Genomic DNA, 14,851 nt, shown 5'->3' on the forward strand with positions numbered 1-14,851 from the left:
AAATGTGCTCAACATCACTAATCATCAGGGAAATGCAAATCAAAACCAAAATGAGTCATCACCTCACACCTATTAGAATGGCTACTAGCAAACAGACGAGGTAACAAGTGCTGGTGAGGATGTGGAGAAAAGGGAACTGTTGGTGGGAATGTAAATTGGGATAGCCACTATGAAAAACAGTAAGGAGATTCCTCAAAAAATTAAAAATAGAACAACCATATGATCCAGCAATCCTACTCAGGGTATACAGCCAAAGGAAATGAAATCACTATCTCAAAGAGGTTTCTGCACCCCCATGTTCATTCCAGCATTATTCACAGTAGCCAACACATGGAAATAACCTAAGTTTCCACAGACAGATAAATGGATAAATAAAAGGTGGTGTGTATATATACAATGGAATATCATTCAGCCATAAAAAATAAGGAAATCCTACCATTTGCAACAACATGGATGAACCTTAAGGGCAATATGCTAAGTAGAATAAATCAGACAGAGAAAAACAAATACTATGTGATCTCACTTGTATGCGGAATCTAAAAAAGCTGAACTTACAGAAACAGAGAGCAGATTGGTGGTTGCCAGGGGGTGAAGGGGTGGGGAAAATGGGGAGATGCTGGTTGAAAAGTGCAAACTTCCAGTCATAAGATGAATAAGTTCTGGGGATCTAATGTACAGCATGTGACTATACTTAACAACATTGTATTTTATACTTGAAAGTTGCTAGGATAATAAATCTTCAATGTCCTTACCGCACACCCTCACAAAAGGTAACTATGTGAGTTGATGGCTGTGTTAACTAACCTTACCATAGTAATCATTTCATAATATATATCAAATCATCACATTATATACCTTAAACTTTTACAATGTTATATGTCAATTATATTTCAATAAAGCCGGAAAAAAGATAAAGTAAGAACTACCCACCCCTCCCCAGACATACACACAGAAAAAACTATGGTATTTTCAGCTCTGCCTTGGGAGAACCCTACATCCTAAATATAATTGGGGAAGTTGTCGGCTATATATGTGTGTGTGTCAATTTCAAAATGCTAGTTTCTGTATCAAGATGTATATCTGGCCAAATGTTTCAAATCTTGTATGAAAAACAGTTATAGAAAGTTTAATAAAGTACCAAAGGGGATTACATTAGAGTAGTTCATCCTCAGAAACACAAAAGTGAATTGAAGTATTTCATTAAAATTTTAGTTTCTAAGGAAAAAAAAAAGAGTCTGGCTTTTTCAAAGACGCCATGAGAAGGCACTAAAGGATTCTAAGTAGGAGTAACATGGCCAGTTTACATTTCAGAAAGATTACTCTGGCAGCAGTGTGGAGGGTGGGATGGAGGAATAGTTAAGATGAGAGCGACCACAGCAATAGTCCAGAGCAGCAGAGGATAAACAATGGTGGTCCGAAAGAGATGGTGGGAAATGACAGAAACAGAGTAAAGAACTGTTTTGGAGATGAATTGGGGACCTCAGGCACTTTCCTAGCTGTTAACACCCAACTCTGGATAAGGTTGCCTGTCTTCCAAACTAGACTGATCAGTCAGTATCTTCCATCCACCGATGTCTTTAGTATGAAAGGAAGGAGATCAGGTCCCCAGGAGCCCCCCTGACCCTGCAGACCCAAGTAGGAAGATATTTTATAAAATGCTTTGAGTGGCAGCCCTACCTCCCCACCTAACACATACACAGACGTACACATCCTGTCTTTGTTTTTAGCACATTTCCAAAAGGGAGCACATGTTACAATGTCATCCATCCCCAGACATCTGACTCACACAAAGAAGAGACAGGGAAGGCCCATCACATACACTAAGCTTTCGCAACACTCCTTTCTCTGTTTTTGCTCAGTCTAGAAGATTTGCCCTGAAATTATTAAGATTTTCTGTAATTTGCAATGTTATGGAAAAGTAAATAACTGACATTCACAAGGTGATAAACTGTAAAGAACAAGTTTGTTTTGTTTTCCTTTTTTAATTTTTAATCTTGTTAGCAATACATTAGTGTCATCAATAAAAAAACAACCATTTATACAGTAACTCAAAATCCAGCCATTTAAGGAAATAATGTAGTGATCAACTACTCCCAGAGAAAATAGGTCCTCTCATTTGCTTCTACTGGCAAGCCCAGGTTTATCCTGAACTTTGAGAGACTCTCCGTCCTAAATGGATGATGAAGTATTCAAGTAAAAGATAAGGAGTTGTAACTGTGAGTTTCTGGGGGATACTGCCTCAAAAGAAGTTCAGGAATAGCCACAGTCCTCCAGTTTACTCCAACGTTGGGATGTTTCTGGGACGACCAGCACAGTTCCCTTTTGAGGAGTTCTGAAAATTCATCAACCTCAGGATACAGGTCCTATAAAAACATTCTTCCACTTTAAAAAAAGACTTTGTCTCACAGCAATAAATTTTTCATCGCTTCTCCAGCTTCTTGTACTTGGCTTCTGCCAGGAGGAGAGGAAGAGGAAGTTATATTTTTTAAAACTGGCTCTTGCAAAGATACTTTTCAGTCAGCATTTCCAGGCAAATTTAAAAATGTCTATTATGTTAAAAAAAAAATCTATTCACTTCAATCTCATGAGGTGTTCAAATTGTGTCCAAATTGTACGCACACCATAAATGTTAACTATCGTATCAGCTAACAGATATTTGAATCTCTGTCTAAATATCATCAATGGATACAACTTAAGATAAGGAGTCAAACACACACACACAGAATTGAGAACCCAACACAAGTTCACTAAGTTCTAACCCTATCATCAGCACCTGCTCAGATGGCTCCACCAGGTAAGTAGATTACCGGCACTTGAGCCACCAGAAGCCCTATTAAGCACAGGAAATTGCCTCTCCAGGCACCGTCCCAGGCACCCTCTGGGAGGCACACTGGAACTCTCAGGAAGCATAAATGTATGTTTTACCTTTTATTTTCTTATCCCTACCCCTCACTCTAGGAAAGCAATTTTGAAAGATACAGAAATTTTAAAAACCATCAGATAAGCCTCTTAATGTTATAGCTTCCCTTTTTCTTTAAAACTTTGAAGGCACCTGGTACAATGACTTCTACATAAGGTTCACGGTCACCATTTAGTGAATTTAAGCACGGATGATGAAACTGTTCATCACCACTCAAGTCAAATCTCAGTGTGCTGCAAACCACTCTCTTGAAGTAGTCAACAACCGTCAGTGATGAAAATAATCTGTAAATTACATCTAGGATATTATTTTTAATATTTTTATTATTATTATTCATGATTTTTATTCATGAATATAAAAGCCAGAGCCAGTTAGCAAGGCATCAACACTAAAAGTACCAGTTTCCTCCTTAAAGGAAAAGTAATCCTTCAAGAAAACCCTTGACTGACTATTCTGTTTTTCAAGACATGCATCTACCTTATTAAGGATGCTTCAGTCTGCTGAACCACAGTTATGAGCTTGAGTTTTGTAATCAATCAGACCTGGTTTGGAATACAGCTCTTCCACATACTAGTTTTGTGTCCTTAAGCAAATTACTTAACCCGTTCATCCAGTTTCCTCTTCTACAGAATGAGGATAAAAATTGTGTACCTACTTCATAGCTTATTGGGAGGATAAAAAAACATACTATCACAGTGCCTGAAATATCTTTAAGTACTCAGGAAATGTCATTTTTATTACTACCACTAATAAAAAATTACTCTCAAGAGGTTTTTGTGAAGATTAAAATAGATCACTGTAGGCACACCGTAAATGTTAACCATCATATTAGATAAGGTCATATTGGCGGGGGGGGGGGGGTGCTCTTATCAAATCAAAGAGAAATAAAAATGCTTACCCAGTTTTTTTGAATATGCATCCAACTTGTAGGCCGCCTGCTCAAGAGCTGCTACCTGCTCCTCAATTACATTGATCTGATCCAGATAAGGCTGCAGTCCAGCATCTTTAAAAACAAAGACAGACCGCAGGTTTATATGGCATCAACAAGGAGCACGGAACAGTGGAAAAGTAAGAACGCTAGTGTCTCTCCAGCTCTGCCTAAGACAGACTAGGTGGGATAACATGATTCTGATCACCAACAGGGCAGACGCTTTAAAGGACAGGAGCTAGCTGGTCAGGCTTGACTGTGACCTAAACAAAGTGAAGTCTCTCTCTTCTACTAATTTTCCTCTCTTTTAAATTCCTTGCTCCTCAAGCAATCTTTCCATTACTGATTCAGTTTCTTGGGTACTTCCAGACCGAGCAACAGGGCCCCTTGAGACAAGGGATACAAATATAAGTCAATGGAAAAATATATTCTACCAGTCTAAATTAGCATTTTCCATTTACAGATGTTCTGGTTTTCTTTTTATAGAGTAGTCCTTTATGGATTTCATGGTTAAATCAATTCACTAGAATCTGGCCACCATTCCTCGGCCTCCTGTCTTTCCAGGAATAAATGGATCAAATCAAGATTCAGAAGCAGAAATACCCATACCACCAAAGCATGCTAATCCTCAGAATGGAAGAAATTCACCTTAACTTTGTAATTCACTTTCAGAAAGCGAGTTTGCTGAGGACAGGAGCCATGTTCCCTTCCCTTCTCCACAGCCCCAAGCACACAAGAACACTCAATACAAACATGTCTAATCACAAACATTATTACTTACACTTCTGGTTTAAGTCCTTTAAGTTTCTACTAATGTTTATAGCAATATCTTTCATTTCAAGATACTTCAGGCTGGTCAGTTTATTCATATTTTCCAGGAGCTTATAGTCTTCGCTGGTAGCTTTAAAACAAACAGAAGATGTGATGCCTTTAAGATTTGTCTTAAATCGTTGGAATATAGAACTATAGGCAAATGGCAGTTCAAGGCAGGACCTAAGGAATGTAAAGGAGCAGGCCACTTTTGATCTATGACATTTATACTCAGCCTGTGTACTCTGAATGTGTAAGGAGAAACTCAGGCAATGATTAGCAAACTATTTAAACCAAATAAGATCCAGAAGCATCAGGATCTTAGTTAGAAAGGGAAATGATGAAGTCATGTCCCAAGAAAAGGGAGGTGAAACAGTCTTGGTACCTCTACAGCATGCAAACATGTAATTTGGGAGATGGCATCATAAATAGATATATGTCCTATATATATATAGAATCAACTCGGCCCTCACCACTTCTTAGTATCTCATGTATTATTGCCTGATTCTATACTGCATTTTATGCACTGATTTTTCCAAACCATTTGCCTTCTTCTCATATCCTCAGTTCCTTTCCCTATCCCTACTCAAAGCAAATGGCCCCTACTCCAATTTTCCTGAAGCCCAAGCCCACTTACGTAGGCTGCATCAATCTTTCTGCCTCACTTGTAAACTTGTCTGTGCCTTCATATCTTCCCAAGAGGCAGAAGTGTTCCTATTCTTGCCAAGACAACTCCTCCTCCTGTGCTTTGGATCCCAAACCCTTCTACCTCTTCAGGGCCTCTCTTCAATCATCTCCTTTCTCTTGCATTTCCAAACCTTCTCCATCCTGGCACCTTCCTCTCTATCTAGAAACATATTCAGGTTTCCTCCAGCCCCAAAGCACTCCCTCTATTCTGCTACACCTCCACTGTTGCTCAGTAAAACGAAGGAGCTCCCCTGCTAACCCTTCTGGAAGAGCAGCTTACACTCACTCCTCCCTCTCCCTCCCCATTAACTCATGTAAACCCTGGCAGTCTGGCCTCTGCCCTCGCCATCCAGAGAAACCATATGCTCCAAAATGATCAGTGCTCTCTTAACCACCAAATCCACGGCATTTTCTCAGTTTCTATCCTCTCGAACCTCTCCATTGTATCTGACACTACTGATCTCCCTCTCTTCACAAAATGCTCATTTCCCTTAGCTGCTATAGCATTTTCTAATCTCTCTCTAACTGATCTTTTTAAGTTTCTATGCCAGATTCTTTCTCACCCAACGCCCTTAACCAACAGTTCTCAACTTTTCTTCAGCTGTGACACATGACCGATGTTCACCTAGGTGGCACATTCCCGTCCGCATTCCCAGGGTTATGCTAGCTTTCTCTCAAACTCAAAAAAACATCTGTGCAAGTAAGATTGACAAGCATAGGGAAATTACAATCTGCTTGAAATCAATTTTATAATAAATAAATCATTTGTAAGCCTAGGTACTTTACAGTTATTAAAGAAAAATTAATTTGTCCTATACAGGCATTCCCTGAGATTTTAGTTTAGCCCAATTACCTACCTCTAAGCTCTCTCTTGGCAATCTCATCCTGCACAGCCTCAACTCACGCCACCATGCAGGAACTCCCAAATCTGTTTCTCCTACTCCGATCCCTCTCTGAGTTCTGGACTCACATGTCCAAGTCACATGTTCTGGTAATCTCTAAAATCAGCCAAGCCAAAACTGAAAATATTATTTTCACACTAAACCTGGTTCCTCTTTCCAACTTCCCTATTTTAGCTGATGGCACCACCCAGGGTTAAAACCTCAGACACATCTTAGGCTGCTCCCATCACTCAACATCCACTTCAACAAGTCCTGTAAATTCCACATCTATAATGTTCTTGCACCCACACTCTCCTTTCCACTCCTTTCATCATTTCTCTGTCACAGACTTTGACTACTTTTCATCGGAAATATTGCTCATTTGTCGCTGGTCTCTCTCCTCCATATCCAAACTCTCATTGCTATCAAACTGATCTCTCTAAAACAAAAGTCACACACTCAAACACCTAGGAGCCAGCAAGACAACGTACATGAGTGAGGCAAGCCAGAAGTAAACTTACTATTAGACACATAAGAAAATTATTCACTTCCACAAAGAAATATGCTCTTTCCCATTTCTTGGCACATGCAGTCCTCTTAATCTATTATTTACTTTACCAATTTTCAGATATTGGTACAGAAAACCATTTCTGTACCACTACTAAAAACACAACAGTATAAGAACAGTGATAAATGGCAACTGACACCAGGTCTAAGTAAAAGGGAGAAAACAGGGAGTGCTGGGGACAAACTGTGTAGCACTAGCGCATTTAAAAGAGATAGCTGCTCAGCTCTAGTCAATTATAGCCTCGCAAGAATGGGGGACCAGTATTGTCAAATCTTTGGAATTTTTAAAGAGAAGACAAAAATCTGGATTTTGTTACTTGGTTTCTCTTGCTCAGAAATAAATAAGTAAATAAACAAATAAATTAGAGACTGACAACCCCTCCTGCTCTGCGTCAAGCCTTTTCTTATAGATTCTGGTTCCCAAATTTAGCTCACAGCAATTTCCTGGGGAAGTGAAACAATGCAATAAATGCTTCTAAGAGGCCACACTGGACCAGACTTCACTTTTTGGACCCTTCTCCACACATGGGTCAAGTGCTCACCTGGAAACAAACACTAGACCATAAAATTTATCATGTCCCAAAGGATGGGTCACCAAATCCTCAGACCAACCTAATACGTCCCTAAATCTGCAGGTCACTCCCCATTCCCCAATTTCATTTCTCTTTGCCTCAAACACATCTTCTTTAGCCAAACTGCTTCCTTATACCACCTCACTCACTAGTCCTTTCCCCCTTTTTGGCCAATCATTCGCTTCACAACCCTACTCAAAATACACCTCTCCCAGGGAATTACTTCTTGATGAATTCTTTGTTGTTTTCTCCGCATTAGTCTCCACTACGGAGGCCTGCAGAGTTGTATTAAGTACTCTTAGGCGTTTCTGAAAGCGGTTCGCGAATTTCTCCAGAGAAGGAATGGACTTGTTTCCTTCCCATTCACGACCTCCCCAAACTTCTAAGAGGCCTGTTTCAGGGTATGTGGGGTTGGGGAGGGAGCCGCAGACGGATCTCCCGGAGCTCCAGCGAGTGGTTCACAGCACTACCCGAATCCTCACCCGTCAGTTCCCCAGTCAAGTAAGTTGCCATTTTGGAGAACATGTCCCGGCAGAGCTCAGTGATGTCAGCCTCAGCCGGCTCCTTTGCTTCTTCAGCTGTCTCCACCGCGGCATCGTCTGGGTCAAGGGAAAACGAGTAAATGTCCTGCCCTACACCCGGTCCTAATACAGCCACAGGAGCCTCTCCCCACTTCCCTCCACCTGTCCTCATTCCATCAAGTCGGCTCCATTCTCCATGTACCATAATTTCAAGTCCCTTACTTCGTCCTTGCCCCACCTGACACGCCAACTCTGCTCCCTTGCACTGGCCCAGGCTCGCACCGGATCCCGCGGCCAAACCATCTCAGTCGCCCTGATAGGACACACACTCGCGCACACACACGTGTGCCTCTCTGATCCGCCCGCTCCTGCCAGGTGAGCCCGGCATCCCGGGGCCCCAGGCTTCCCACTGGACCCTTCATCCCCACCCACTCAGCGTACCTCGAACCGGCTCCTCCCGTTGGGTCGCGAGGACACCCTCGGCTGCGGCCGCCATGCCGGGTACCGCGCGGCTTCCGGTTCTGGGATGCCTGCGCATGCGCACCGGGCGTGCCTCGCCCTCCCCGCCCAGGGCTCCCAAGCCCGGGATCCTCCTCCGCCTCTAGGCTACGTTGGGTCTTAGATACTGAGTAATAAAGTGTGAGCACGAAGCCGAAATCGAAGCTAAGATAGCGACGTCTGAAACTGAGAATACGCTCACTCCTGCAGCCATTCACTGGAGGGGTCACTAGCCTAGGAAGACCCACGACTTGTCTGGGTTGAGCCTGGGGTTGTCTGCTGACCAAAGTAACCGGAAACAGCTTACATCCTCCTCAGAGAATCCGCACCCCGGCAGGTAAGTCAAAGTGGCTAAAAGACTGCTGACGGAATCCGTGCTTTTGAAAGTAGTCTCAGCTAGGCTTTGGGAAACCTTGAGACATTGATCTCTGAGCCGAAATACTCTCCTTTCCAATGTCGTGGGTTAAGACCAACAAATTGGCCCTTTTTGCTTAAACTGTAGGCTGGCATCTACTTCTCTTGATTGATACAGCCTTTGTTTTTAGGGCTAGGATACATTCTGGTTATCTTTAATGCACTCAGCTGTTTCACAAGTCCCCTAGGTGTATAGAGTGTACTTCATGGAATGGGAGAACAGGGTGGGTGAAGGGAATGGAGGAGAAAAAGCGACTGGGGAGCAATGGAAGGTGCAAAATGAGGAATGGATAAAAGATCACAGGGGAAAGGAGAGTGGTATATATAGCAGGAGTCCGGATGTAGGCCTGTCCACCCAAAATCTCGGGGTAGGAGTTTTTTGACTTATCTCCAGTTATCCTCCACCTGCACTCTCTCACCTCCCACACCCTACACCACACACACACACACACACAACAGCTCCCTGCCACCACAGAGTAAGGACTATCTTACTCTCTTCACCCTGAAGGCCAGATCTCCCTAGGTGACTGTCTCCACACTCTCCAATGGTACAATCACAGCACCCACCATTTCAAACCATTCCCACCAGCCAGAAATTGTCATTTCAGTCTCCTGGGGCAGCCCAGCTCCTTCACATTGTCACTGCCCCCACTGTACACCTCCTAGCAGGGAGGAGCTTTTCCCAGCCCAAGTACAAGGGTGGCTCACTGTTCCAGCCTCTCTTTTTCCCCCTACAATCCCAGAAGCAAGTGCAAAGTCCTGGTTTTCCCAAGGATTTTTATTGATAGTCACCAAGGAAACCCACATTTTCATTTGGAAGGATAGATTCAGAGACCACCAAAACTTTCTGAATCCTGTGGTCATTTCTTTGCTGGATTCTCCTCAGGCTCCATCTTTGTCTCCTAGTTTACAGCCCCCTGAATTCCCAATGTTCAGTGGGATGTCGGAAGCTGGCTCCTCCACTGAGCCTTCGTGAACTTTCCCCCGGGGGCAGGGGGGTGGAGGGGGGGTGTTGCTCCAACTTCTCTGCAACGTTGTAATCACCCCACATGAGAAAGTGTCCTCTAAGGCTTCCCCTTCTCTTTCACAGCAGAACTCTGTGGGGAAGACAAGAACCCACCAGTGCTAATAGAAGATCTCTACATGCACAAAGGATGTTTCACTGGCAAGTAGGAACACGTCTAGATATTGCCACTCCCTCAGCTTCTACTTTTTTCAGAAATCATGGCTATCCAGGTGCTTAGAGAAAGTCATTTCCTCCTTTCCATCCTTTATTCTGTTTGTTATTGACGTTTTTAATTATTATTATTTTTAAATATCACAGCAGAGCTAGGAGCACAGAGAGTGAGAGGCCCAGTGGGAAATGTTATTTCACAGAGCTACATGGCTACACACAGAAACACTGAGTCACAACCCTAAGCATGATGCCCAGCTACACACAGAAACATTGGCTCAAAACGCCAGACACAGGGTGGGACTCAACAGCAGCAGTGGTGGGAACTGCTACCCTAGAAGTGGAGGGCATGTGCCAAGGGAGTTTCTGGAGCAGTAGTGAGAGAGGAGTCAGCTGTCTGATGCTTTAGGACCCCTCCCTACCACTCTCCTGCCCACCCTGGACTCTCCAGTGGGCTGGAATCACAGCTGGAGCTGGCTGCAGGTGCTCCCAAATACTTTGTTCCCCCTGTTGGAAGAAAAAGGGACAGATCATTTGAAGGAAGAGTTTGTGTCCCACTTTCCTTTTATCTGGAAAATCTGGATCTGACTTGCCAACCTCAGACCTCCCAGAGCTCCTAGAGGCCAAGGCAACCCCAGGCCTTCCCGCCACCCCCCCATCTCCCCTGATACACTGACTACTGTGAAGAACGTGTTGCCTCAGGAGCCTGAAAACATAGGTCTTTCAGGAATGTTTCTCTCTACCCAAGGAGGGGAAAAGATGGTAGAGTTCAGCTGTGGGGAACCAAGAGGACCCAGGTGAAGGACTAGTCACCATGCTTGAGGAAGGAGCCACCTGTCCCTTCCTCTCCAGCATCTTCAGCTTTGAGCTCACAGCATCAACCTGGGACACGACTCCTTCCAAGGCAGTCTCCAGCTGCAGAACTCTCCTTGCGAGCCTGTGCAGGATTTGAGAGAGACTGAGGGAGCAGAAATAGGTGTCTGAAGGGCTAGGTATCTATAGGGACAGGGAGGATAGAATGATGTGTGTCTGGAGCACAGAAGGGAAGGGAAGGCCCAGCCTTGCACGTATTAAAAGGGTGGCAGAGGTTCTCCCTGTGATAAGGACGGAGAATTGAAAGATTGTGGGAAAAAGCTCAAGGTAGGGTATTATAAACACAGTCAACCCTGGGCCCCTGGTGAAACATACGTGTAGAATTCTTCTCCTGAAACACAACCACCTGCTCTGGCAGCCTCTGCACCCAACTTGCCTGGTGGGCTGCTCACAATGGACTGGCCCAGGTTCTCGATCTCAGTGTTGAGGGCCACCTGATCAGGCAGGCAGAAGTCAGAAAGGAGAAGATGACTCTGAGAAGCCATCAGCTCCTGTTCCATCACCTGCTCTAATGAGCTCTCAAGTCTAGGCCCTGGGCTCCAGGTCTTGCTATTCCCCTTCCCTCTGAAACTCAGGAGACAATGGGATCCAAGTGGTGATGTTGGACACAAAGCTGGCCCAGCCTCTGGGAGGGAATCACCCCCCGAAGAAACAAAGCACGAGCCTCTTGAAGACTTGATTAATGAGGCGCTCACTAGAAGCCAGCTCGGTTTGGGAGAAGAGGGACGATACCGGAATTCCTGGCACTTTTCCTCCTGCCCTTAACTTCTTGGTCTACACTGGATATGGATGAAGCAGGCATAGCAAGGGCAGCTAAGGATCAGAGTTAAAAATTCAAAGAAGGTAAGTCCTCAGAAGGAATTGTCAAGGATTCTTGGGCAGTTGATCCTTTCCCCCCAAGACTGTTTCAGAACAGTGGTTCTCCACCTTGGCTATGCATTGGAATCACCTGGGGAGTTTTTTAAAGTACTGCTCTCTGGACTCCCCAGCCCCCCAGCAGTTCAAGTCTAGGGTGTGTGGCTTGAGTGTGAGGATTTTTTAAAACCCCACCAGGGTATTCTAATGTGCAGCAGTTTTAGAACCACTGCTCTGGAGAGCTCTTTCCTGCCCATCTATCAGAGGCTTTGCAGTTTGGGTTCTGGGTGTGTTGGCAGGGAGGGGAGGGTGAGCGGTTTCCTTACACTGCCTCTCCACCAACCAGCTGGGCTCACCCTCTCCTCCTCCACGTCCTGTCGCATTTGTTCCTGCTCCTTCTCATCCAGCGTGTGATTCCCATCTTGGTCAAACCTGGTGAAGGCGGCTGTGAGCTCAGTGATGTGCTCTGCGTGCACTAGTCTGGGGAGAAGAGGATGATGAAATGACTTCTGGCATGCCATGGCTGTGCTCTCGATTATGGAACCCCCCTGCACCACCCTTCACTCTTTTGCCAGACTCAGGAAGAGTTTTGCTCTCTGGGAAAGGAGGGGACCACATGCGAAAGTCAGAATCTCCAAGGCCTAGCAATCTTACCCCCAAGAAATCACTTGAATCCATTTCTTCCCTGCCCTGACTCCTGCTGACTAGGTTCAGGCCCTCATGATCTCCTACAGGGATTATTACAAAATCTCTTTGGCCCTAAATAACCTGCCCCCGACCCCCCTCCCAGCTTCCCTTTCACTTCCTCCCCCTGAAAGCTATACTGCCTAATGCAACTAGAGTAATTAAACTTTCTAGAGAGCAGATCTAAAGACACCCCTTAAATACCTGCTTAAAATTCCTCCTGGGCACCCTATTCTTTGGATAGAGTAGTGGTGTTTGAGGTCTTTCCCAGTACGATCTTTGCCCATTTCTCTGGCCTCATCTCCTACTATGCCCCACCTTTCATTTAAAACCTTAGTGATGACCAACTACTTATTACTCTTGTATATGTTGCTTGATTTTGGACTTTATGTCCAAAATTGTGTATGCTTTTATCTCTTCTTGGAATGGACTTTCACTGCTCCTCTGTGTGTAAGTTATCTTCCAAAACTCTATTCAGACATCACCTCTTCCAGGAAGCCTTCCCTTAAGCTCAAAGATAGAATTGATCACTCTCTTTACTCCATGCTCCCACTCTTCTAGTCACTTCTGTTGTTGAACTTGCACTATGATTCAGTTTATTTGTTTGTATGTCTTTGAACTCTTGGAGGACAAAGATCTCGTCTCATTTAATTGTGTGCCCTGCTCAGTGCCTGGCCCACAGCTGCTATCACAATATATTTGTTCAGTATTTGTTAATATGTTTAACTTGGAAAAAAGGAGAGAAAGGTTAAGGGAATAGACCAGTGTTTATGGGGGAGCATAGAACCAAGATCAGAGTTTTGTGGGAGTGAGGGATGTATACAATAATCAAGGAATTAGATTGTTTCATTAGTCCTAAGAGTTGTTCAACAAGGTCCAGAAGGTTATAGAACATGGTCAGAGACCTTTAAACCAAGGGTGCAATTCTGAAGGTCAGAATCAGAGACCTACAGGCCAAGATCAGAGGCTTATGGGAAAATGGTGTATGGTTGAGAGTCAAGGACTTAGAGACCAATGTCAGAAAGTTGGAGCTCTGATTTCTCACTCCCTCAAGCTGTTGGTGAAATCCTCGAACTGGATCTCCTGCTCCCCACCCTGCAGGACCCTCTGCACATCTGAAACCCGCTCCTTCCTCAGACGCAGTCTCAGTAGGGTCTTGTTGTAGCTCTGGAAGGAAAAAGGAAACAGGCAGCAGTTGCCACAGACTCCTTATCATCTCTTGCCTCTACCACCACACACATGGAACAGGGTGTCCACGGGTAAGTTGAATTCACACACAAGGGCACAGATCTCTCTGCCAGACAGGAACAGACTAGGGCACAGAGCCTTAGACCTGGGCCCTGATGCAGATGTACAGCTCAAGGAGACTGGGTAGTCACCTGTTTCAGGAGGTCAGAAAGCTGCAGCTCATCCTTCTGTCCAGCCAACTCCTCCTTGACTTCTGAGTATGTGTCATTGATGATGGCCAGGAACATGTTCTGGAGGATAAAGCAAGGGCCTGGGTCCTTATCCTCAGACCCACTGACAGCATTGAGCCCACTGACCCCATTAATGTCCCAGACACATGTTCTAAAGGGGCCAATGCTTTCAACCCCAGCTCTTCAGCCCATGATTCCCCCACACCTCAGGGTCCCCAGAGTCCAGGCTTTCAGCAAAATCCTGTTAGGGATGGGTCCTGCTCCCTCATCAACGTGGTGTCCTCACTCAATTGCCACAGTAACTTAACCACAAAGATACCCCAACATATCCCACAGATCTCCTTCATATAGGGGCCCAGCAATCACTGAAGCCAGAAACTTTTCAAGGTGAGAGTGTAATTCTGCTCTCTTTACCATCAATCCCTCATCCATGTCTGTAACTCCATCCACTGATCAAATAAATAAACGTGCTGGCTTTGTTAATAAAAATCAAACCCAGGTCTCTCATGGTTGACAAGGGGAGACAGCAAATACAAAGCAGTGGTAGTAGAAATCGCCAGAGATCCCAGAGGAAGGAGAGTCTTGGAGAATAGGTGCAGAAGCTTCCAGGTGCAGCCACTTTTCATGGCGCACTTTTCTCTCCTTTTCCATCCTTGGAGGATAGGGGTTTGATTTCAGTGAGGGAGCCTACAGATTCCCTTATACTCTGAAAATGGCCTGACTATGCTGACCACACTGACCACATTAGCCAGCTCTCAGAAGATCTAGAAGCTCCCCTGCTCACTCTCCATCTTTGATTTGAGAAAACCATCATAATCCTGAGTGCAGAACATGAGGTGGGGGGTCAAACTCCTCCCTTTCAGGCCCTCCACGTCTCCACCCCTCAAGTTCTTAAATTTCCACCCCTCAGAGGGACCCTCACCAGGAGCACAAAGAAGACGAAGAAGACGTAGGTGACAAAGTAGACAGGTCCCAGGATGCGGTTGGCGTTGTCGATAGCATTGTAGTCAAAGTCCCCAAGGATGATCCGGAACTGAGTGAAACTGAGA

General features: G+C 44.8%; 2 protein-coding genes across 2 annotated transcripts in view; both read right to left on the reverse strand.

Moving 5' to 3' along the window:
- Positions 1–1,946: 1,946 nt before the first annotated feature.
- On the reverse strand, positions 1,947–8,399 carry BLOC1S2 (biogenesis of lysosomal organelles complex 1 subunit 2). Its single transcript, XM_046651058.1, has 5 exons — positions 8,328–8,399; positions 7,848–7,964; positions 4,630–4,749; positions 3,819–3,923; positions 1,947–2,451 (listed from the first exon to the last, which is right to left on the reverse strand). The coding sequence occupies exons 1-5, from the start codon at positions 8,380–8,382 to the stop codon at positions 2,420–2,422; spliced, it is 429 nt and encodes a 142-aa protein (XP_046507014.1). The 5' UTR covers positions 8,383–8,399; the 3' UTR covers positions 1,947–2,419.
- Positions 8,400–9,896: 1,497 nt separating this feature from the next.
- Positions 9,897–14,851, reverse strand: part of PKD2L1 (polycystin 2 like 1, transient receptor potential cation channel) — a 68,731-nt gene continuing 63,776 nt past the window's right edge. The window contains exons 13-19 of the mRNA XM_046652830.1: positions 14,725–14,845; positions 13,764–13,862; positions 13,430–13,551; positions 12,057–12,180; positions 11,161–11,279; positions 10,786–10,909; positions 9,897–10,479 (exon numbers count right to left, since the gene is read on the reverse strand). Coding sequence (XP_046508786.1) covers positions 10,378–10,479; positions 10,786–10,909; positions 11,161–11,279; positions 12,057–12,180; positions 13,430–13,551; positions 13,764–13,862; positions 14,725–14,845 — 811 coding nt within the window. The 3' untranslated portion in view covers positions 9,897–10,377. The remainder of the gene's footprint in view (positions 10,480–10,785; positions 10,910–11,160; positions 11,280–12,056; positions 12,181–13,429; positions 13,552–13,763; positions 13,863–14,724; positions 14,846–14,851) is intronic.

Source organism: Equus quagga, chromosome 2 (assembly GCF_021613505.1).
Source record: "Equus quagga isolate Etosha38 chromosome 2, UCLA_HA_Equagga_1.0, whole genome shotgun sequence".
NCBI lineage: Eukaryota > Metazoa > Chordata > Mammalia > Perissodactyla > Equidae > Equus > Equus quagga.